The sequence below is a fragment of the Osmerus mordax genome, chromosome 26 (assembly GCF_038355195.1).
Source record: "Osmerus mordax isolate fOsmMor3 chromosome 26, fOsmMor3.pri, whole genome shotgun sequence".
Lineage (NCBI taxonomy): Eukaryota > Metazoa > Chordata > Actinopteri > Osmeriformes > Osmeridae > Osmerus > Osmerus mordax.
In genome coordinates, this window is record NC_090075.1 from 7,083,512 (window position 1) to 7,106,248 (window position 22,737).

At 45.7% G+C, this 22,737-nt stretch overlaps 2 protein-coding genes across 2 annotated transcripts; one reads left to right on the forward strand and one right to left on the reverse strand.

Moving 5' to 3' along the window:
- Window positions 1–2,377: 2,377 nt before the first annotated feature.
- LOC136936241 (mitofusin-1-like) lies at window positions 2,378–19,259 on the reverse strand. The gene is made up of 18 exons (XM_067230002.1): window positions 19,119–19,259; window positions 18,412–18,574; window positions 18,131–18,266; window positions 17,450–17,612; window positions 16,523–16,647; window positions 16,031–16,139; window positions 11,291–11,398; window positions 10,886–11,039; window positions 10,225–10,292; window positions 8,050–8,171; window positions 7,541–7,667; window positions 7,066–7,170; window positions 6,816–6,918; window positions 5,846–6,072; window positions 5,425–5,598; window positions 4,859–5,055; window positions 4,111–4,245; window positions 2,378–3,601 (listed from the first exon to the last, which is right to left on the reverse strand). The coding sequence occupies exons 2-18, from the start codon at window positions 18,563–18,565 to the stop codon at window positions 3,532–3,534; spliced, it is 2,277 nt and encodes a 758-aa protein (XP_067086103.1). The 5' UTR covers window positions 18,566–18,574; window positions 19,119–19,259; the 3' UTR covers window positions 2,378–3,531.
- Window positions 19,260–20,072: 813 nt separating this feature from the next.
- Window positions 20,073–22,721, forward strand: plaat1 (phospholipase A and acyltransferase 1). The gene is made up of 4 exons (XM_067230004.1): window positions 20,073–20,158; window positions 21,300–21,438; window positions 21,710–21,978; window positions 22,228–22,721. The coding sequence occupies exons 1-4, from the start codon at window positions 20,156–20,158 to the stop codon at window positions 22,327–22,329; spliced, it is 513 nt and encodes a 170-aa protein (XP_067086105.1). The 5' UTR covers window positions 20,073–20,155; the 3' UTR covers window positions 22,330–22,721.
- The last annotated feature ends 16 nt before the right edge of the window (window positions 22,722–22,737 follow it).

Consider the following 22,737-nt stretch of genomic DNA (forward strand, 5'->3'; position numbering starts at 1 on the left):
TTGTACGTTTTATTTCCTCTCTGACGATTTGTGAACTTTTTTCCCCCCACTACTGACTTCCATCCAGTGAGTGAAGACTGACAGGACAAAGGCAGGTTACAATGCCGTTGTAAAATGAAGTTTGTACCAATGGATCCACAAGTAACGATTTCCTCAGTGCATGTCAGCTGACCTTATGCTGTACTATCACACGTAACTGTAACAAAAGGGATGCGTCCTTAAACATTGAGTGGCAAAACAGTCATCGCAGAGCTCTGTGAACAACAGTATTAAACCTTTTGGACCAGAAATAGTGACCGTGTTTCCACATGCCTGACTGGTCTTTGTGCCTGTTCCCAGGGTTCATTACTCATAAGGTGCTAAGCCTTGCCAAACTTTTTACCACGCTATTAAATTAGATCCATGGTCATCCACAGTTCTGCATTCGGATGCAACGGGGTATAAAGAGCATTCACGACATCCTAGGGTGCTTTGCCTTCATCTGCAGACTGTACATCTTTTGTTTGTTTTTGTTTACGTTTCTGCCGATGCGCAATTTGAAGGGCCAAACTGCAAATAACCACTTTCTTGGACTTTGAAAGAAATCGGAACATGGCTCAAGAGAACCAAGTGCTCAATTAGTAGAAAACACCCAGATCATTTTCCTTTTAATGATTAGTGTTACAGTTCATGGTGATCACGACACCAAACCCACATCCCCCGGGCTCTCCGATCGATCCCAACAGTCTTCTTAGATTTGTTTCCTTTATTTATTGTTTTGTGTGTGTGTGTTTAAGCCAGTGAAAACCAGGGACTTGGTGCCATGATTTCTCTTACAGTGCTATTGTGTGAAAATTATAAAATCACTTGTTATGGAATAATTTTTTATAGTCTTTTTCACACCAGATTTTTTTTTTTGTATTTGTACAGTGGCTTGGTGATACCGATATGTTGCCATGAGTTGATATTGTAACCAATAAAAAAAGAGAGAAAAAAAAAAGCTTTTAACCAAGGATAATCGGAGTTGATAAGAATTTGTGTCCTACAAAGTCGAAACAGTCTGACCTTGGATTCAAACGTAAACCCATGGTTTTCACATAACTGCATTGTCGAAGCCAACTTAAATGCTTGCAAAAAGCTAACCATGAATAGTGATATGAGCGGGCCATGCACCCCCCCCCCAACACTTTTTTTAGACTGCTACACATGCCATATATCGTTGGAAAGCTACGAGTCTTGTGATTCTATTGACATAAACCATTACAAGATCGAGTCGCAACAGCAGGTACAATCAATGTATTTGTCTGACCATGAATGTGTCAACAACATGAACGTAAAGAGAGACTACTCACCTAAGAAGGCTTTGAGTTGTCCAGTTGTGCAAAACATCCTAATAAAAATGGTCTGGTTACATTTCCAAAGGTCCAAACTATCTAACCAAGTAAAGTATGTTGTCGAAAACCATGTATTACATCCATAAATAAATAGCCATGAACTCTTGTTGCATCATTCTGACTTTGCCAACTGAAGAGACCAGTCACTCACATACAATTGGTCCTAACTTCGGTTCGCTTCTGTATATTTACGATATATTGGTGTCAAAATGGCCACTGCACTCTGACCTCAGAGTGCAACACGTCATTTGACCCAATAGGAGCTTCCATGCCCTGTCCATCGGCTTCTAAAGCCAACCAGGTGGCTCCCGAAATGAGTGCGTCTTGCCCCCCCCACCGCCTCTTTCTTTGGTTCAAAATTGAAATTGGCTTCAGTTGGTTCATAAATAAGCCTGTTAACTGTATAGCCAATGAAATTCTGCAGTGGCCAATAGGCAACATTAGGGGTAACTTTGGAACTGTCAAAGTAAAAGTCCACGCGCCAAATGGCTCACAGAAGCAGGGCTTTTTCTAGGTAAATACTGATGAATCAGATAAAGCACTCTAAATGTGTTTATTCTTCCGTTGCTGTGTTTCAGCAATACTAATAGGGGATATCGCTATGAGATATGATAGTTCTAAGTACCACCTTTCATTACAGACAACAATTATGAAAAGTAATACCTTTTTATCCTAAGTATTTGACCTTGGTTACCAAGGGTCCTTTTGGAGTCTCCACGCCTGGATGTACCCTTAGAAAAACATGTAAAATATGAATATATTGTGGTATTATAATCGACTTTTGTCTTGGATTAGGTAAGGCTTCATGCTGTGGTCCCATTGTGTCTTCTATATATTACCTCCCACCTAGGCCTCTTCATGCATCTGTTTGCAAAACAAAATCTAGGCGGAAATAAAAACTTTACATTTCATTGTGTTCAAGCTTCCATTACTGCATGTACTCCAAATTGTTCAAGAACAGCTTTCAATTTACATTGGGTATGCCTTGTTTGGCATTTAGGCAAATTTGACTGGATTCTTAAGAGGTAAAGGGTAAAAAAAAAAAAAAAGTATTTTTGCCTGTGAGGCATCAAATGAGGCATTGTCATTTGTTCATGACCGTGTGCAATATCGCCTGGACATGTAGAGATTTGCAGGAATTGCCATATACCACTGACTCAAACTTTCATAGAACTCAAATTACATGGCAAGTAGTAATTTAATACAGTGGATTCTCTTAAATCAGGAGGTATAAGAATTCACATTCATCAAGGAAGAAAATAACTGTCTTTGATACAAGTGAAAAGGTTTAAATTCTCAGTTAAAGGTCAAATTAGTAGAAACAACAGGGTAACTTATAAAATGGTTCAAGTTATCAAAAAGCTACAATCTATACAGCTTCAATTTCCTAGTTTGGACATGAGTTCTCCGAAATCATGAATACCGTTTCACTTATGAACAAGAATCTCAAGTGAACAACGGCCTTTCTCCTTCAAGTTACACTCTTTCAGGTTGCGAGTACGCGTGGGTCCTGATAATTCACACTGATCATCCTTTTTGTTGTTGTTGTTAGTTTTACCTTTGCCACAAGTAGCCAGAGCAGTGTCTGCTCTGAATAAAAATCGCCATGCAGGAACAAAATCGGAATCTACAAATATTTTACACACGCTAAACTTCAGAAGTTAGTCGAAAGGCATATTCACAGTCAGGAGTACAGTAGTGTCAACGTACAGCACCGGATCACTAGTCTTCCAGCTGCGTGAAGGTTTTCGGATTGATCCTGTACCGTCTGAGTCTTCAGAACGCATTCACACCACCGACTCGCACGCCATACAAAAACAAAAACATTTGTATTACAGGCAGTGTGGTTTTTGTTCTGCAGTTCTGGTTTGCTGCAGTTCTGGTTACTCGCAGCACGGGAACACACACTTACAAACATCTGTTCCTCGGAGGAGAGATGTCCTGAGGGGAGGGGGGAGGGGCTGTTGAGGGTGGACCTGTGTTGTTCTCATAACCCATGTCGTAAAAACGGCAGTGGGGGGGGGAAAAAGGGGGGGGGGGGGCAGTCAAGTCAGAAGGGGGGGGGGGGGTCCAAACAGGCCTAGGCCGACACCAGGTGCTCGAGTTGGAGGTTCGAGAGAGAGAGCTAGAGAGAGGGGGTTGTGGCGATGGCTGTCCATCACTGCGGAGGCTGGAGATACTGGGCCGTGAACGTCTCCAGCAGGATCTCCAGCTCTGTGGATTTGTGTCTGGGGTGGTGGGGGAGAGAACACAACACAACACGACACATGAGCTCATGTACTGGCACTCGGGAGGGAGTCGGAGCGACGGCTTCTAGATGAGCGTCGGCACACAGTTTCAGACCCACTTTTTGCAACGCCATTGATAAATGACAGAGTACTTCAGTGCTCTGTCATGGAAAGTGGAAATGTGGAAATGCCCAGTATGAATAATACATTTAATGTATTTATGAAGCAGAAGCTTGAACCCAAGCGAAGTGTAATGGGAGGGATATGAACCTGCAACCTCTTGATCTGCAGTCTCTCCCACTGAGCTAGACCGCTCCCCTAAAATCTATGCTTGGATATGCTGAAATATTCCAAATGGAAAAAAAGTGGCTAACCCTCATCGGAATCAAACAACTAAGTACTACAAGCCATCGCCCCGGGGGGTGGGGAATCAAATGTTTGGTTCCTGTGTTCTACTGGGGGGCTGGTGAGTGGCCCAGGTAGGCCTGCCGAGGGCGGCGGGGACTGACCGGAGGATCTTGGAGTGGCCCTGGACGCTCTCCAGCTGCTGGACCTTGGTGGTCAGGCGGCTGATGTCCCCCTCCAGCTCCCTCTGCGTCAGGTCCACCTGCTGGCACAGCCGCGCAAAGGTCGAGGCCATCTCCCTGGGCAACGCGGGAAAGGTCATGGCGTCAACTCGTTTATTTATTAAGAGCTTCCCGGGGGAAGTGGGGGGAGGGGGGGGGGAGGGCAAGTTTCCGCTGTTAGTAAAATACCGCTGCAGGGATGAGTACGCATGGATGGAGAAAGTGTTAATAATTACCGTCATTGTACCGTAGGTTGTAGGTTCTCAAACGATCGAGAGGAAAAAAACTAAATAAATCTTGAAAATGTGTCGATTTTGAAGTGTGCGTCAACAAGCGTGACAGGCTTGGTGTGAACTCCTCTTGGGAGTTCAAAGTCCTCAATTCTACCCACTGGCTGCAAATGAGTAGGAGTATTTGCACCACACGTCTAGTAAATCAGATTAACGATTTATACAGGACCTATACATGATACAGGATCCAGATTATGAAGTCACTCGCCGTCTTTCAATGTGTCACGCAACTTACGTTTATCGGCATGGCAATGACTACAAAAAAATATTTCAAAATAACACTGGCTAGGTTTCAGAGTAAAAAAAGGGCTGGGTTTTTTGGACAGGTTACGAGTGAAAACGTGTGGTGGAACGTTCCGGAACAGGTTTGTCGCCCCGCCGAAGGGAAGGGAAGGACTTACTGCTGGACCTGGTGGCTGCAGTTGGCGCTGGTGAAGCTGACGATGAGCTGGAGCTTCTCCGTGGCGTAGTTGACGAACTGGCGCTTGAGCGCCCGCTCCTTGGCCTTGGTGGTCCAGGTGAGCTTCTCGTACAGGTACAGCAGGGTGTAGAGCGAGGCCGACAGGGCGATCAGCCTCCAGCCCACCGTTCGCCACACCTGCAGCACACGGATGATGACAGAGAGAGAGACAGAGAGAGAGACAGACAGACAGAGAGACAGAGAGAGAGACAGACAGAGAGAGAGACAGAGAGAGATACACAGAGAGAGAGAGGCAGAAAGAGAGACAGACAGATGTTATATATAGTCGTTATCTTATCTATGGTGTATCTGGTTTGTGTATCTGTTTACTTCTTGTCAAATCACGGGAATATAAATAAATAAAAACTGATGAAAATGGGTAATATTATCGCCAAATCAATCCTTCCATTTTCCCCAAAGACTGGCCGTCAGTCTCCGTTTTCCAGGAGGGTAGCTGTGTGCCACAGGCTAGCCGTGGTTGCCAGGTTGGGCGGGCGAAACGCTCACCACTCCGCCTACGATGACCACGCTCATGGAGGTGCGCGAGGTGAGGGACGCCAGGTTGGTGGCCACCGACAGCATGAGGTCCTCCTGGGTCATGAGGGCCCCTTCCTGGGGCGGGGCCAAGGCGGGGGGGCCGCTGGAGGGGGTACGGGCCATGGGCAGTGCCGGGCGGGGGACCTGAGAGTGTGTGTGTGTGGGTGAGGGGGAGGATAAAGTAGAGAAGTTGACTTTTTCCCACCATTTACGTTTTGAGAATGTTCATGTTATGAATCGATGCTAATTCCTAGTCTACCTTGTACATCGTTCAATCATTAATGAACGGTATTCAGATGTTTTCAAACTAGACATGACAAACGTAAATCAACACCAACAGGGCATATTCCCAAATTCAGTCAAAGAGGACGCTTGATTCCAACGGTGTTACCTGGAAGTTCTGGTCCACCAGTTTGAGGGCCCTCTGGGCATTGGCGGGCCCCAAGAAGCGGTTGACCAGGGCGCTCCAGCCCAGGGAGAAGCGAAACTCGATGTTCTCCTGGAAGTCGGAGCAGAGCGTGGCGCAGTTGAGGTCGTAGCTCAGGTCAAACTTCCTGTTGGGGATCAGCATGTGGATTTGGGTCTGGACAGCAGGGGGCAGCAGAGGCTGCAGGCTCTCTGTGGGGGGGGGGGGGGGGGGGGGGGGGGGTAGGGGGGAGAGAGGGAGGGGGGAGAGGGTACAAACACACCGTCAAACAGGTCCGTCGGGTGTCAGACTTCTAGGAATTCATACCTTCCTGTAAGGAAAACCTACACGCTTTATAAGACAACACCTGGTATCACCGAGGCATCAGCATTTCGTTGCCGGGGGGAAATCAGGGACTTTTCTGTGCTCATGTTAATCACAATCAGTAGATGAGCTATTGCTTTTTATTATCTGTTCATGTCTCCTGTCATATTATTCATTCATATGTATGTGTCCCTAATGTAACCTTTATTGTGTTGTGATGATAGTCACAAGCCTATGAGGTAGTGTCCGCTGACTGAATAACATACAGCCAACAGGTGTTTGTTATTCAGTGAGGCGGAAGTTATTTCCCTTTCTGCTGTAAAGTCTGTCCTCTGACTCATGCCGAAAGAGACTTTGGGAGTCTGAACTGGTCGTTTTAAGTCCAGGTGTTTGTTAAACTCTCTCCCCAATCGGGTGGTTGCATTACACTAAAACCCAGAACCTAAACTGATAGTTCTAGTGTACACGGACATTATTATTTTAATTTTTTCACACTTGATTCTTGGGCTCTAGGATATTAAATGGACCTGGAAAAAAATTGGGGAATGGCGTGACACAAGGACAAGACTGGGGCTTGTGTAAATATAACCCGAGTGTGTGAGTGTGTGTGTGTGTGTGTGTGTGTGTGTACCGATCATGTCTTTCTGGGAGGACTGCACCGAGGCGTTGACGGCGTCAGAGCAGCGGAAAGCCAGGTTCTTGCCCATGCCCTGCTCTATGTGGGCCAGCAGCTCCTGAGTGTGTGAGAGAGAGAGAGAGACGACAGGGGGGGTCAGGGGTCAGGCTGGCGGAACAGGTCGACACACGAGACGGTACATTTATTTCGGTGTCCCCAAACTTCTGGCCGTGGTGAACAGGAGTGACGGTGGGGCCCCGCGTACCGTTTTGTAGATCTTGAGGACGTGGGGGGAGGGGTGGAAGTCGGCGTGAAACTCGTCGATGATCACGTTGAGGCGACAGATCTCCTCGCCCATAGCACTGGAAACCTAAGGAACACACACACACACACACACAGCTGTCACATCACCCTCCAAAATCCTGCAGTGGCACAGCGTGTTTGTTATGTAATATGACTGTATGTGATCACGTTACTGCTGTCATGCTTGGCTCCCCTAAATACAGTATGTACTCCTACATGCTACACCAAAACAAACAGGAGTGAGGCCGTGATATGAATAAGCCCCAAACCGTCTCTCTCCCTCTAATCGGAGTGGGCAACTACAGCATAACTGTATATATGAATATAATGTAAATACACATTATGGCGAACAGTGCATGAGCACACCAGCTACTGTCGCTCTCAATACACCGGCGAGGGGTTTGGAGTGCTGTGGTGTCGGGTCGGGGGTCAGTCACCTTGGCCTCCACCTCCTCGGTGATGGTCTTGATCTTCATCTTGATGTCCTGGATGAGCAGGTTCAGCTGGTTCTTCACAAACTCCAGACGGTCCATCTGGTATTCCCGGTCCTCCAGCGACAGCACTCTACACGCCGCCCCCCCCCGCCCACCAACCACGGGACAGAGGTCAGTCGGGCACGGGGAGGTGCTCTGGCGAGGCGCCGTGACCGTGTGCATTTGTAAAAGTGACCATGCCATTCGCCTATTCATACATCGAATACCCCTTTACTTTCAAATCGGGTTAAAACCGCGGGGCTTGAAGCGCCGCTGATCAGGAAACCGCCCGCTTACTCAGTCTACAGTAGCATGAATTGTGGCAGGCCATCGCAAGCTACAGGTGTTGAGGAGATCTTGACATAGCTCAAAGTCACCTCACCCCTCACAAAACACCACCCCCCCCCCTCCCCTCCCCCCCCGGGACACCCCCCCCCAGGAGAGGGGGCACGGCGTGGAACGGGGACACCCACCTCTTCTCGGCCGACTCGATGTTGATGGCGTCCATGATGGCTTTGACCTTCCCTGCGATTTGCTTTGCCCTGATCGTGTGCTGCTCAAACTTTGTTTTCACTGCTGACTGCGAGATACACTCCTGCGAGGCCACAACACACACGTTACCGTGGTGAACCGGGGGGCTGCTGCCACGCGCACACACACACACAAACTTGTGTGTGTGTGTGTGTGTGAAGTCGCTGGGTCAAAAGAAGGGGTTAGATACAGCCCTGCTGCCACACAACTAGGAAGGGGAAGAGACGAGGTGAAGAAAACAAAGAAAACATGGCGGCAGCAGGGTTGTGTCTCCAGTCCCGCGGCCCCCCTGAGGTTTCACAGGGTCACCGTAACGTGGCAGTGAAGCGGTAGCGTAAATCATAACACAAAAAGTCAATACAACTCAAGGAACACAACTTAAACAAAAGAAGGCATCGTTGCACACTACATGGTAAGACTAGCATCATGCTGCATTCGGGTTTAGTATACTTTTTTGTAGGTATATTATATGTGGTTACTTTGTCATTTTCGGCCCATATTCTTAATGGTTTACTTCATTAAATGACTTGAAATGAAATCCATTTAATTAAAATGTAGAAAAAAGGGCCAAAGTCTGTGTTTACAGTGTCAAGTACAAAAAATGTGTGAGAAGATTAGTTACATACTGTAGCTACAGCTAGACAGTACAATAGGATTCCAAGTAGCATCCAAAGAATAGTGCTTTGGAGGTTTTGTATTGCTAATCAAGTCGGCAGATTAAAAGCCTTCCCAAATGTACAGTATATCCAGAAGATATCCCATTAGTTGACAATAACACAACACAGACAAAGACATAAGTGCAGGCGGAACGGAAAGAACTCAAACATACGAGACAAACACAACTGAAAACCGAACTGAAAGGGGGATGTCCTCGCCTTAGCAAATCTAGACTTCAGCAATGAAGACGCAGGTTGATGCAAATGACGCACATTCCTATTGGCTGAGAGGCCACTGAGGGCTGCGTTTGGAGACGAGCGATTGGTGAAGAGACAAGGGGTCCTGGATGGGCTGAAGACTGAATGTAGAACGTGGGCCATGAAGGTAGAATGGTTAAAACATTCTTTTCTGAGTTCTTTTCTTAAACTTACTTCTATTCAGCGTTTCTTGGATATCATTTGGTTAACCTAGTCTAGGCTTATTCTAGTCTGACTTTAAACTTCCAACTGGTTCAAGCAGGACGTTTCTGTGAATCCTTTCCAGTATGGACATTTTAAGCCGCATGCCGTGTTGTGCTGACATTTACAATCCTCGTATCTCTTTCCGATATCCCTGCGTTTCGAGACGGGCTACATTAGACTCTGAAGACACAAGGCAGTGGGGGTCTCCCTCTAGGACCCAGAGAGCAGTCGTGCCGCTTCAGGAGAGAAACCCTGGGAACAAGGTTAGGATTCTACCTTATTGGATGGCTTCAAAATAGGAGAAATTTCAAATAAAACCACCTTTTAAGTAAGGTATGGGGGCTGACGTAAAAGTATAGCATAGGACACCAATCTAGACAGCCGTTTACCTTTATTTGGTGGTCTCTCTCACACAAACACACACACTTTCCTTTTGTATTGGACCACGACAATGTTCTCCCTGCCACTACTGACGGTGGTAAATAGTTGTGCTAATTGCTTATTTTGGCCATCTTCCCAGATTCCCCTGACGCCGGGTTCAGTGTCACACTGTCGAAGGCCAGGCCGACAGGAAGCAGAGGGAGAGTTGGCATGGGGCTCTTTACCCTGCCTCAAGCTCACTGGTCAGGAAACCAGGTTTGTAATCTGAGGGGTTTGCCTCCGGGATTGACGCCCCCGACTGCACATCCGATTTAAATTCTGCTTCGATTCTGTGGAACGATTCTTTCGTTGTGATCGCTCGCCACTAGGCCTATTCGGAATGGTTCTCCTTGACTCTAAACATCGTCGACTGACTTCATATGAGCCTGGGTGTCTCCTCCTGGTAGGTGCTGATGTCCTATTTCCATCAGTAGAAGCCGAAAGGACAACAGTTTCATAGTCTTTTGGTGAGCCTTCAGTCGGCACGAAAGACGCAAGACGGTTAGCACAAACACCCATGCTCTCACACACACACACACACACATGCTTTTACATACGGGCACCCGCACGGTCACTTGCCTCGAACCTCCTCTCAAAGCTCTGGAACTCTCTGAGCCTCTCTTGGAAGCCCTCAGCCAGAGCGCCACCTGTTAAAGGAACCACACTGTCATGGCCACCAGGACGGAGGAAGCAACATATCCTGCTGCTGCCATCTTAGATAAGACATTTATTTTCAACCCTCAAATGGGGTACATAGAGATACAAAATGGTGAGTGTGTGTTTGGCCATAGCACAGACCATGAGAACACGCCAGGCTATAAACTGAGCTCACGAGACACTAAAAAGCAAAGGTCAGTTGTTTTGAGAATGTGAGCGAGTGTGATTGCATAAGTGGCCTGTCCCCTTGTGAGCGCTATGCCCAGAGTTGATAGTGCAGTTCACAAAGTGTCGTACAGTAACTTGGCTCAGTGTTATTTGGAGGGCTGGGTCTAATTTGGAATGTCATACTGAGTATCCTACTCACACAGGACGGACACACACACACACTCTGAGATGTACATACTGACTATGGTCACTAAAACACACACACACACACACACTCCAGGACGAACATACTGACTGTGGTCACCAAAACAAAACCTTGTTTACTCTTGGTTTGACCATTTGTCTTACACAATGGGCAAAGAGACAGCTGTTCGTTTTACCACACACACACACACACACACACCAATAGTCTTACCGGTCTCGGGCATGCCCTGGGCTCTCTGCATGCGGGAGTTGAGCACCTCTTTAGCCGAGACGAAGAAGATGCGGTTGGGGGCCTGCTCGCGGTCCACCACCTTCAGCTCCTCCACCAGGAAGTTGACGCAGCGGTCCGTGTGCTGCTTCCGGACCTGCCGGGGACAGAAACCCCCCCGGGTAACTGACCCACACCAGCCACGCGGTCAGATACTGAGACCTGAGGGGAGGTCACTGAACACAGGCGGTGTGTGGAACGCAGTCTGTACTGTTTTCTGTACCTCCCCCCCCCCCCCAATCTGCTTTCAGATCGTATTCATGAAGATCTATATTATGGACACATGGTTATTAGGTGTGTTCGGGCCATGCGTGTGATGGGGGCGGGGCTGGAGGAGGAGCTACTCACGTCCTCCATGTACTCGGGCTCGTTGGCCGAGGCGTCCCAGCGGTTGTTGAGGATGAAGATGTTGGGCTTGGAGAGGCGCTCGTTCACCTTGTGGAAGAAGTGCTTCTCCTGTGGGAGGCCCAGAGGGGGGGGGGTGAGGTGGGTGCCGACCGCAACATGTACACACACTGCATGGTGGATTGACTTCTGCATTAGCATCTTCCTCTATACGACTGACAGGGCCTAGTGAATGTAGGCACTGATATCCCTTGCTGTCGACGTTTTAGAACACATCTATATGAGGGATGTACCGTGCTAATTTCTGTGTTGTGTCTGAACAAGGTTGAACACCTTTAGCGTCGTATACTATATTAGAATTGTTTTCACCCTTGGAATAATACAGATTATTCATGTGCTGGCTGGCTAAACAAAAGAGTGTGACTGTTTGTGCTGTTTTATGGGCAATCTTTCTAGGAACTTCAGGAGATGCACACATGTACAATATTTATATTGATATACAGAATTGTTTATTTGTGTTGTACATTGTTTTTTGTACTTGCACCACCATTAGCCAAAGGTTAACCACCAGAGTAAAGGTTATAGAAAACAAACATGTTGTATGTATGTATTTTATATGGATCAATAGATACTGAGGTAGTCCTATTATGATGTCAGCAAAATTGGCTCTGAACCAATGGAGACAATGGAAGCATTCTGGAACACTTTTAAACATTCCAAAAAGTTTACACAAGAAAACAAAACGTTCTCAAAGACACCAGATCTACTTTCATGCATGCAATGCAACCATGATGAAAATGAACCCCATCACAGTTTGGGATCAGGTTAATTACCTTGGTGAGTAATGAAATTCATTTTATTTTATGAATCATTATCTGAATCAGAACTACAAATATTATATTCCTATTAAAAGTAATAATTATCATAAAGTTATCAAATTCAGTTTGTTTAAAGCTTAAAAACTGAGAGTGGTCATTAAGTTTGTCATTAGGTTTGTTAAAAACTTAGCAAAATACTGAATGTTAGTTAATTTTGTCTTTAGGTTTGTTAAAAGCTTTAACACAGAATAAAGGGGGGTTAAGGTAAGGTAAATGATCAGTTTAGAGGGAAGTTCATCCCCCAAAATGAAACTATTCAGTAAGCAATTCAGGAAGAAAAAAAAAGTGCAAACACTTGGGTTGCCATAGCTACCAAACTACAAAGCCATATGTTCCGTAACAACATGATAGTTACATATCAACTCATTACCGTTTAACAATACGTTATTATACAAGACCAAAATGGCATATGGTTGGGCTTTCCAGGGCTGAGTGGATGGTAACGTTGATCTTGTTCTGGTCATAACAATAAACAGCCCTTTATAACAACCACATACCCCTTCCTCCATACTGTGCCTTCTTACACTTTTGTAATAACCCATAATCATAAACTTAAAAACGATTCAATTACAAAGCAACACACGCAAGTTAAGGTAAAGTGTTGCCAAAAATGTATGGTCAAATTAATCGAATTCATCGTTATATGAAAGATTATCTATTATGTTCGATTTCTGGACTACATCTTGAGTCTCCTTCTGCTCTTTCAGCTACAGATTCCACACAACCCTCCAACCAGTTCTCCGCTCCTACATGGGGCTCCTACAAAGACCAAGGGGATGCATATGTGGCCCTGAAGAAAAAAGTGGATCCCAATATCATCGTTATCGACTCTTCTGATGAAGACAGCTCGGATGATGAGCCTCCAGACAAGACCTCGTCTGTGCATTTGTTGGCTAACGAGACTGCCTCCTATGCTAGTGGCAGGTCTGCTGGGTTTCATCAGGAGTCGAGCAGCCACTTCACGGCCTCTAGCTGTCCTCCACAACAGCTAGACCCAGCTGCCTCTGCTTACCCTGGGACAATCACTTACATCTTCCCCCCACAGCCGGCTGCCATAGCTCTCAGCCCTGGCAACTCGGACTTCCATGGACCTAGCATCTCCAGCGGTCCTGGATTTAGCAGCTCGAGCTATCCTGGGCTTAGTGTCAATACGACGTGGCCCAGCCCCATGAGTCATCCAAATGGAAGCACCTCTAACCACTACAATGGGCCTAGCGTGCCCATCTGCCCTCCACCACATCCTGCTAATATGTACCCTGATCATAGCTCTGGGATGAACCCTGGTTCTAGCATTCCTAGCAACTATCAAAGTCCTGGTCAGCGCATCTGCCCATCACAGCCTCCTGATGGCTATATGGACCCTGGTCTGAACTACTATGTCTACCCTCCACAGCAGGATAGCACTAGCACCTACGACTACCACAATAGCTCTAGCATGACTGTGTACCCTCCACAGCAGGCTAACTCTAGCATGACTGTGTACCCTCCACAGCAGGCTAACTCTAGCATGACCGTGTACCCTCCACAGCAGGCTAACTCTAGCATGACCGTGTACCCTCCACAGCAGGCTAACTCTAGCATGACTGTGTACCCTCCACAGCAGGCTAACTCTAGCATGACCGTGTACCCTCCACAGCAGGCTAACTCTAGCATGACCGTGTACCCTCCACAGCAAGCTAACTGTAGCATGACCGTGTACCCTCCACAGCAGGCTCGCACCTCAACTTGCTCTTGGAGCAACACGACCACCTCCCATCCACGAGTCTCCAGCTCTCTCTATCCCAATGACGTAGAGATGATCTCTCCTCCGGCCAGCCCGAGGATCACTGATCTGTGGGATGAAGTGGAGGACATGGAGGTGGACTATGATGACCGCTCCAGCAGCAAGACACAGGCAGCTGCAACCCTCTCAACACGTAACACTGCTCCACAGAACACCTTCCACCAAGGATCTCTTGCCAGCACCAGCTACGACATGAAGGCCCCAGTCTACAGCAGCTCTGGGCCCAGCAACAGCTACAATGCTTGCCCTGGCACCATGACTGCTCCTAATGGTAGCGCTTACTACTGTAATGGGCCTAGCATGCCCATCTGCCCACCACTACATCCTGCTATTATGTACCCTGATCATAGCTCTGGGATGCACCCTGGTTCTAGCATTTCTAGCAAGTATCAAAGTCCTGGTCAGCCCATCTGCCCACCACAGCCTCCTGACACCTACATGGGCCCTGGTCTGAACTACGATGTCTACCCTCCAAAGCAGGCTAGCACTAGCTTCACCGCGTACCCTCCCCAGCAGGCTAGCTCTAGCTTCACCGCATACCTTCCACAACAGGCTAGCCCTAGCACCCACGGCTACCATCCTAGCACTAGCCTCACCGTTTGCCCTCCACAGCAGGCTAACTCTAGCATGACCGCGTACCCTCCACAACAGCAAGCTAGCACCTCAAGCTGCACAACCACCTCCCTGCTTCTAGTCTCCAGCGCTCTCTATCCCAATAACATTGAGATGATCTCTGCTCCGGCCAGCCCGACAGCCGCAAACCTCTCAACATCTAACACTGCTCCACAGAACACCTTCCACCAAAGATCTCTTGCCAGCACCAGCTACGACACGAAGGCGCCAGTCTACAGCAGCTCTGGGCCCAGCAACAGCCTCAATGTTCAGGCTCTGGTCCATAGCTCTGGCTCCAGCACTGGAAACAGTATTTGTGGATCCATCCTGACCCATGCCCACCCCCGGCCGGGGGTCATCCAGAACCACTCTGAGGCCAAGACCAGAAAGAGGGTGCGGGAGGCCACACTGGACCACTATGGCCTAGCAGAGGACGAGCCCGTCCCCAAGAAGAGGAGGATGATTGTCAAAGTGAATCGTCCTTGTATGCGACGGAGGGTGCGCTGAGGCAATGTTGTCACTTTTCCTTCTTTGACACGGTGAAAGTTTCCGTTTTAGCATTGTATCAAGAGGATTGTGCCACCACTATTTTCTAATATCATTTTTTTTACTAAAGCATTATAAAACACTCATATTTCTAGAGTTGCTCTCAATTAGAGTGCTTGATTGACAAGTTAATAAAAAGTGATAAGCATGTGTGCAAGGATTGAATTAATTTTTTTATCTTGAAATGTAAAAGAAGTCTGTATGATAAAAAGATAAGCAGTAGCACTTGGATATAAACGTTGCCTCTGTTGTTGAACTGAGACGTTCACGTGGGTCACTTCACTTGGTCAAAGGCTGATTATCCAACAAATCTTGTTTGACAACACAATTCAGCTATGGTGTTCTGTGATTGACTGTGTCCTAACATAGCATAAATACATCCGTTTGCAACAGTGAGCAGGGGGGGGGGGGGGGTGTTATGGGGCATGCCCCTTTAAAAGAGATTTGGCATTCATAAGCTCTGAGATTGCCAATGTGCTCTGACATACCGTGAATGCTTCAGCAGACATAAACAGAGCTAAGTCTGTGGGCTGGGTCCAAATGGAGCTAGCAATACCCCGGCACCATTAGCCATTCCAAGCTAAAGGAAATGAGTAAGCCCTTCTTATACAAGTTGGTGGTTGCAATTTCACATAGGTTTACAGAACTTCTATCATGAATTAAAACTCTTGAGTTTCTTACTCTTTGGTTCTTTCTTCTTTTAAATGCAAACATATTTCTGGGAACCATAGTCACAAATATTTCACGCATATAAAGAATTGTGCAAAAAATGACAGCCAGTGCAAGCAAGGTTAGGTTGATTAGTTCACACTGCTCTTGGGAATGGCTAAGCTACTTAACAGCCCCAGTTTGCTGGTCTCAGAAGGACAGCCATTGGTCAGGTCTGTCTTTTGAGAGAAAGTCCAGCCTGTCCTTTCCTCTTACCGTGTTCATGAGGGTTGATTCAGAGTTGGCGACCAGAACAAACACATCGGCGTCCAGACAGAACTTGTCGATCCAGCTGTCCAGCTGCGTTGTGACATCAGTCCCGGGGCTGCGGGGCCAGGGTCGAAAGGTCAACAGACATCAAGGTCACACATCAAGGTCTTTTCAGAGATGATATAAGAGTCTACACCAACTCAACTATAAGTCTAACCAAGATCGTTTCAGACAATCTAGTACGGGTTGAACTACAATTCGCAACAAGTAAACAAACTATTAACGCATCCATTGGGATTCAAAAGTACGTTTTTCCTATAGATTGGAAAGGTGAGCGGCTACGTATAGCTCATCTGTGTTTAGTAAACAGTGTGGCCTGAAGTGTATAATAGTACTACTCTAAGCCTCTCTCCTACTGTGCGAGAAGCTTAGCAGGCCCGCTGGGTGTGAGTGGAGGTGAAGGTTGGAGGTGTAGTCTGCCGGCGTTTCACTGTTCACCTGTCCACCAGAACTAGGTCGTCTCTCAGCAGAGCACACTTGGTCTTGGGCCAGAAGACTCGCACCAGGCAGCCTGCGTCCAGGCTCTCATCCATGTGCAGAGCATGTGCTAGCTGGTTCACTGTCTGCGAGAGGGGCAGGGAAGGAGGAAGGTCGTTTGAATTCTGGGGCTGGGGCTTTTATTGGATTTGAAATCATTTGCCCTGCTAAGCCCAGGTTATCTCTGGATACCTGGCTTTAGCTTGATGCTACACAGCACAAACAGTTCAGCTTCTCTATTGACTTAGGACAAAACCACAAAACCGCATAACAAAAGAGTGAATGTTGTGGGTATTTTATATTACAATGTTTCCCTTGTTCGAGCTGAATAACAGAATACATGAAAGATTGATTCGATTTAGGCTGTGTGACCTTGAAACAGGAACAGCACTGTACTCTTCGTCCAATTATACTGGTCTGCACCTTAGATATCTGACACCAGTGTAAACATACGGTATTTGCATGTTTGTGTCTGTTCAAATGTAGTCAGAGCTGAACCAACCATACTAGCCCCACGGCAGAGACACTATGAAAACAAGTTTATCTGGTAGTCAGGGGTTTTATTGCCCCTGTTATCAGTCACCCGACAGTCTCCAGGATACAGTGAGAAAATAAAAACTTCGACTCTCGACCCTCCCTCATCCCTCCAACTCGACATGTGACACCCCGACCCAAGCCGACAACCCTTTTCTCGAGATCCGCACCTCTGCATGGTCAGCGCATCAACTGACAACCCCTGACAAGGTCTCCCACTCTCTACAGCTCTTACAACATGGCTCCAAACCACACCACACTAGTTTACAGTATGCCGACTCCAATCCTATTGGTGGATGGACTAGGACCCTCCCATAGTAGCAACCAATCAGTAAGGATGTACGTGTGTGTTACCTTGATGCTCTTCTCCTCTTCGGAGCCCTCCGTCTTGAGGTAGGCCTTGTCCTCGTCCGTGCCCTCCACGCTCAGGAAGCAGTTGGTGGTGTGGCCGATGCCGCTGGGCAGCACTCGGTCCCTCAGCATGGCGTTGACTACAGTGCTCTTCCCATTACTTGTTCTGTGGGAGATGCAATCATAATAATAATAAATACACCCTTGAACTTAGCGTTCCAGACAAGGTAAGTTCCAGACAATCAGGTCAGACTGCTTACTGAAATGATCAACAGTTGTGGGCGGATTTTATGTTGATATAAAACTATGAAGGCTTGACCGGTCATGCTCCACCCAATCACCCCATGTTAAGTGGCCTGGAAACTATTAAAGATGTGTTCAGTGTATCAGAGGTAGGCATCTGCACGGTAGAAGTGCTGTGAAGGTGTGTACTGGCTTTGAACTGAAACCAAAAGCGAAGTAGACTAGTCTCATAATCATTCTTTCAACATGCAGTGTGCTCCGGGAAATCAACTGTCAGATAGATTTGCGTTGCTCAGAAGGATTTGAATGAATACAGATCTACAAAGTCACATTCTGTAACACACTTTGCTTTTAACCAACTTGGAAGTATAGGTCACAAATCAAAGATTAGACAGCACACAACATGAACAGTGAATTAACCCAAATCAACAATTTGTGTACCTGCCAAAGAAGGCCACCTTCATGTGTCTGCGCGCTAAGACTTCTTTGATAACAGCCAGTTTGTCTGCATAAGCCTGAATCTGCTCCTGTTGGTCCTGGCTGGCAATGTTTTCCAAGGCTTCATTTTGGCAGGTATCTAATCACAAACACACAAAAATAAGTACTGACACTTTAACAAGAAAAAGACATAAGAAACCAGAGCTGTTTAACAATAATAACGTAGCCTACTTTAGTACTCAAACGTGTTCATTGGTTGTCTAAATGTCCTACTGGCTCCTCACCTTCTACAAACGCAGAGGCTTCTTTCACATACTGCAGGAGTTGTTCAAACACATCACCGATCTTTTTCTTGGCCACTACAAAGTGTTTCAGAGGTGAAAAGTCACCCTGGGCTGAATCCGTTCGTCGGAGGAGAGGGACTTTCTGAGAATCCATGTTTCAGATCTAGGAGAGTGGAAGAGGCAGAATGTCGCTAGCTATGATGTTGTCAAACATTTATCAAACGCCAGCTGACAATCTAACTGTGGGTTGAGATGACAGTGAGCAGCAAATACCTACGCTCAATATTTTATATCTTATAATGAATCTAGACGCATCTAATTGACAACAGGGTCCAAACTTAATGCACTGTACACGTCACTTTCGTTTTCGAATTAAATCAATACAGATTGGTCATCTTCCCTAGCGGCTATACGTTTATAGCGTCAAAATATCAGAACATTGATTCTTGTTAGTATTAGCTCTAGCTAGCTAGCTACAAATAATATCCAACTAGCGCATATGTTCACTTAATATACCATTGTTTCGTTAAAATGGCATGTCTGCTAGCCTACTAAGTTAAGCTAGCCATCTTGCCATCGAGCTAACTCGCATGTTATGATTCAGAATTCAGCTGTTTTATAACGCGTGCCGTCGTTGCGTGCATTAGCTTGCTGCAACTAGCCAACTTGCTCAAGTCAGTCTTGCTCTAAAATAAGTATTTCCTTACCACAATGTATGAGGGGACCAAACCTTCCTTTTCATACCACAGGAAAATCCTCTCGCTGTATATGACAAATACTCTATATCAGGTGCAGGTTTTTGATAAAGGTTACTTGACAGTCCCCGCTAACCTTCCATTTGTTATCCTTGTCTCTGCTAGCGGTCAGGAACACAGGGCGGAGTTAACAGTGACGATTCTTGGTTGGCTAGCATCATATCATTGAATAACCAGTGGGTCCCTGTATATAAGTCTGTGGTGGGTCCATCCTCCAAGATTCCCCTCTTGGCAATAATCCCAATAAGTATTTGCCGCTCAGGGCTCTTGATTGACTGTGCTGTGCATAGTCTGTCTCATATTTCTTACGAAAATGCTTCCTTTTTCTTTTCTTTTTTGTCGTTTCACGTAGTAGACACACACATGCATGTATCTCTTCATTTGGAAAAATCTACAAAATTCAATATCATAGTCTAGACTTTAGTTGAATGATAATCAGGTGTCAGCCTAACAGTAGGCTATGTCCGTTAATTAAAAACTTCCGAATAACTTCAAATATGATGTCGCCCTCTTGCGAAAATTGTCAGTTAACCGAATTAGAAGGCCTAATAGGACTAGTTACTTATTTTGTTGTTGTTGTCAATTGCAACTTTTGATTAAACTGTTCACTCTCTATTCTACACACTTTTGACTTGAAAAGGAATTTGATATAAAACAATTGCATGATTTAATCTCACATTTGCACCTGCAGCGTAGGAAACGTATTCACCTAACGATGCCATTTCAAGGAAACGCATACTGCCGGTGACCTGTGAATAGTAGCCCCCCTTCGACTGTCACCTGTCAAAGTTGATACCATTTCTCGACGTGCACCCGTGAAACACAACCTGAACTGGGACCTCAGTGCTTGCCTCTATTTCAGCTGAGCCATCAGAGGAACGAATGTAAAAATACTGCATTTGCTGATCATCTGGAAGGCTGTAAATAAACGACCTTATTTTCCTACATGTAATATTTCGAAAAGGCCGGACATACGATGGAAAATTAACATGGTGAGGAAGAAAAAGATGCTGTTTTTTCAGTAAGTATTAATCTTGCTCTGTGTCAACGTTTAGGCCTAGTCCTTCAATGCCGTGTCTAAAACATAGAATGCCATAGTTGTTCATTTGTGAAAAATGATGGTTAACCATTTAGTTCGTAACATTTGGACTTTAATTTTCCTCACATAGCTTAAGTCTCATGAATTGATAATAACATGGATACACACATTGCTCTCCCACATAGATATAGATTACATAACGTCAGATGAATTTAGAAAGATTCCGTTCGACTGGTTGCTAATTGAATTAACATGCCCCTTTTCCCTCAGTGCTGTACATGAATTATTTGTATTTTGGAATTAAATGTGCTCTCTCAGCTGTTGTTCAGTATATTTACAATAATTCAGTATAACCTTTGTATTTGGAGTCATGCCTAGTTATTTACAGTAAAACCATCATAGGTTTAAAACATTTCCGTCAGTTTCTCTATTATGTGAGTGCCATTGTGGCATGCTTGTGTGGCACACGAGCTTGTGTGTATTGTCTGTGTGTGTATGTGTGACCTTGTCCTCCACATTGTATCCATTTATCCAGCACTCTCTCTTTATCTGGGTAATTTGTTTATCTGTCAACTAACTTTCTCTAAATGATGTATCCAGGATGCTGTTTTTATGTATGTTCTTTATTCATGTGTACATGATAAAAAAAATATGAAAACAGCGTTTGAGAGATGATTCAAGTACAATGTGGTTGCATTGCTACCTATAGCAAGAGGACAAAGGCCGTAGAGGGAGAGGAGTGTATGCTTGGTTTAATCAATGTCTCTGTTGTCAGAATTTGCGGAAGCATGATGTGGGATGGATAGACAAAGAACAACCTCTAATGTGAGTATTGTTTTGTGTGTGTTTTTCCACCGCATGTTGTAGCCACAAGGCACTACACATGATCATGGTGTGGTGGCTAAACCTATGCCAATGGTCTTATTGACCTTGAAATGTAAAGCATCCTATTATCACTCAATATATATTTGTTTTGGACAAGGAAGAAAAAAAAGGGTTTAATTCAAGCAGCAGTTGTTGGATCAGTTGTGACTTTGCTGGGAATAGGTACAGAAGCTTTCTCTCTTTCTCTCTCACACACAATCTCTCTCTAGATGGCCTCTAATGACCCTGACCTTCCCTATCCCCTTGGTGACCCCCAACCTGGTGACCTAATTGAGATCTTCAGACCGGCCTATCAGCACTGGGCTCTCTACCTGGGAGATGGCTACATCATCAACCTGACACCTGTTGGTCAGTAAACAACAGTGTGTGTTTGACCCCTGGCCCTCCGCACTCTCCATTGAATATTCAAGTCTGAATGTTCCCACTGCATATCACTGCCTTCTGTTCAGCACCATGAAAGGTGTTCAATCTGACTACCAGCCATCCTTTTGTAATCACAGATATAAACAGCAATCATTTGTCTGAGCAATGGCTTGTTGTGCGGGGATTCAATCTCAGTCACAGCACACGAAGGGCTATTGTTTTTTTTAGACTCTTAAATGTCCTCTGCTTTTTCTAGATGAGAGTCAGGCGGCTGCTATGTCCAGTGTGAAGTCAGTTTTTAGCCGCAAGGCAGTGGTGCGAATGCAGCTGTTGAAGGAAGTGGTGGGGACTGACTCGTACCGGGTTAACAACAAATACGATGATGACCACACGCCATTAGCTGTCGATGAGATCATTGAACGAGCTCAAGTCCTCATTGGCCAGGAGGTGTCATATGACCTCTTGGGTAGCAACTGTGAGCACTTTGTTACCCTGCTGCGCTACGGGGAGGGTGTGTCTGAGCAGGTACCCGTTATTGCTTTTGCACACACGCACATAGACACACACACATACACACACACACACACACACACTTCCTATGTCCATTACTCTATGGATATCGTAATAAATCCTTCCTGTCTTCAAAATGACATCACAAAAATCACATTGTCATCACTCTTTCATTCATTGTGTTCTGCCTACACTTGTTCAACATGATTTCACTGCAGTTTAATTCATAAATTATATCACCTGTTCATGTCTTGGTGTCAACAGGCCACACGGGCCATCGGGGCCATCAGTTTGGTGACAGCTGCAGCCAGTGCCTTCTCTGTGCTGGGGCTGATCAACACTCGCTCCAGAAACAGGCCCTTCTGAGAGGCAAAACAGCATCACCATCTTGTCACTGCTAGTCAGAATTTAAATAGTTCTCTCTGGAAATATCTTCTTGAGTATTATAATCCAAATTGTGCATTCAGGGGTAATACAACATTGTTATGATATAAGACTGTAATGCCATTAACAACAAAGAGAGATTTGTTATAAATTATATGGGTTATATTTCAGGTTTAAACAATTCATCCCCTTGGATTAAATGGACTGCAAATACTGTAATTGTATTTTGACACCTTAATAATCAACTCAACAGGAGCAGTGATGGTGGTGACGTTATTATTTGAATTAACGTTATTATTTGAATTAAACACATTATTCAATAAAATTGCTGCATCAGGCTTCTTTGTTCCTCTAGTTTGCTCAATAAAGTTTCCCAATCCAAAGTAAACG

Excerpts from the sequence above, each read along its gene's own strand:
- plaat1 (XM_067230004.1), top strand. Across the intron at positions 21,439-21,709 it reads CATCAACCTGACACCTGTTG|ATGAGAGTCAGGCGGCTGCT; the intron begins GTCAGTAAACAA and ends TGCTTTTTCTAG. Across the intron at positions 21,979-22,227 it reads GGGAGGGTGTGTCTGAGCAG|GCCACACGGGCCATCGGGGC; the intron begins GTACCCGTTATT and ends TGGTGTCAACAG.
- LOC136936241 (XM_067230002.1), bottom strand. The coding sequence starts at position 18,565 with ATGGATTCTCAGAAAGTCCCTCTCCTCCGACGAACGGATTCAGCCCAG. Across the intron at positions 17,613-18,130 it reads AAGGTGGCCTTCTTTGGCAG|AACAAGTAATGGGAAGAGCA; the intron begins GTACACAAATTG and ends CATCTCCCACAG. Across the intron at positions 16,140-16,522 it reads GACCTAGTTCTGGTGGACAG|CCCCGGGACTGATGTCACAA; the intron begins GTGAACAGTGAA and ends CTGGCCCCGCAG.